General features: G+C 42.0%; 1 protein-coding gene across 1 annotated transcript; it reads left to right on the forward strand.

Moving 5' to 3' along the window:
- Positions 1–375: 375 nt before the first annotated feature.
- Positions 376–1,203, forward strand: LOC103399158 (dynein regulatory complex subunit 7-like). The gene is made up of 3 exons (XM_008337889.2): positions 376–534; positions 608–736; positions 825–1,203. The coding sequence occupies exons 2-3, from the start codon at positions 640–642 to the stop codon at positions 1,163–1,165; spliced, it is 438 nt and encodes a 145-aa protein (XP_008336111.1). The 5' UTR covers positions 376–534; positions 608–639; the 3' UTR covers positions 1,166–1,203.
- The last annotated feature ends 67 nt before the right edge of the window (positions 1,204–1,270 follow it).

Here is a 1,270-nt window from a genome sequence, read left to right on the forward strand (position 1 = left end):
CCTGCTGTGGTTTCTGTACCTTTACCTTTTGGTGCTAATGAACCACTCAGTGCTAAGCTCACCTGACTCTTGGTCAGATGTTGATTCAGTTTACAGCAGTGATGTCATCACCGACACCTGCTTTGTGCAGAGAGCAGAGATTGTTGTCTGTGTCCCAGCTGAACAGCTGCGGTAACTGATCACTACCAGTGATTGGTTATTACCCGGCCTTATGAAAGTCGTCTGGCCTCACTTTCTGTTTTTTTAGTTTTAAGACTACCAAAAATTAACTAACAGAAATCAACTGTCATGAACTATATAGTTTTTTTAAACGTTCACAGGCGCCCTCTGGTGGTAAACTGTATAGCTGCATCCATTTCCTCCTATCTTGACCGTGGGTTCTCTGCTGCATCTTTTCTCTTTCAGATCTGGAAACACGTTTTCCCAGGGGACACAAGGTCGTTAATTACAGGAAGTCCAAGCTGCAGAGATACGCTCAGTTTCTAAGGACAGACGGACTTGTCACTAGACTCATCAAATACAGCGATACCAAATGTAAGTGAGGAACAAGTGAACATGTGGATGTTGAGTAAAAAGGTTCTGCCTTTTAACTGTGTGCGTGTTAAAGGTACTGATGTCACAACGGTGATTGAACAGTACATGAATCGACGGGACCACCTGGAGCAAAGGACCATTGACAAAGTTGACGGTTTCACTACGGATGTCTTCAAACACGGACGGCGCTTTCACCTCAAACGTAATTCTCGCTGGTTCTAAAGTTATGACTAGTTAGTTTATTTTGGTGAAGAATGACATTTGACATTTAAGGTTTTGTGTGTTTTAAGTTCACAGATATCAGGCCTTGGCTGTTCACGGGATCCATGAGATGGAGTTCAGCGAATCAGCACGAGTGGATGACATGCTAAAGAGGGTGGTGTCACCAGGAGAGATGACAGAAACCTTCCAGAACCGAAGCGACTTCCTTTGCTACAGACACACCGTCTTCAGCCGAAATGTACAATTCTCTGAAAACAAGAATGCTGAGCCCAACATTTACCTGCAGAAGGTAAACGGGAAATCAGGATATGCATTAAGTGAGGGTAAACGGGGATATAGGATAAGCACATATATTACAAATGAGACGGGAGGGCAAACAGGAAGTTCAACTGAACAGTACCTGCAATGATAAAAATTAAAAAATTGAATTTTGCTACATGACTTGTAATATATATATATATATATATCTCCTCAGAAGTCATTTCTATTAATAATTTTCTGCCTCGGTGATTAT

Source organism: Cynoglossus semilaevis, unplaced genomic scaffold (assembly GCF_000523025.1).
Source record: "Cynoglossus semilaevis isolate Cse_v1.0 unplaced genomic scaffold, Cse_v1.0 scaffold2923, whole genome shotgun sequence".
Taxonomy (NCBI): domain Eukaryota; kingdom Metazoa; phylum Chordata; class Actinopteri; order Pleuronectiformes; family Cynoglossidae; genus Cynoglossus; species Cynoglossus semilaevis.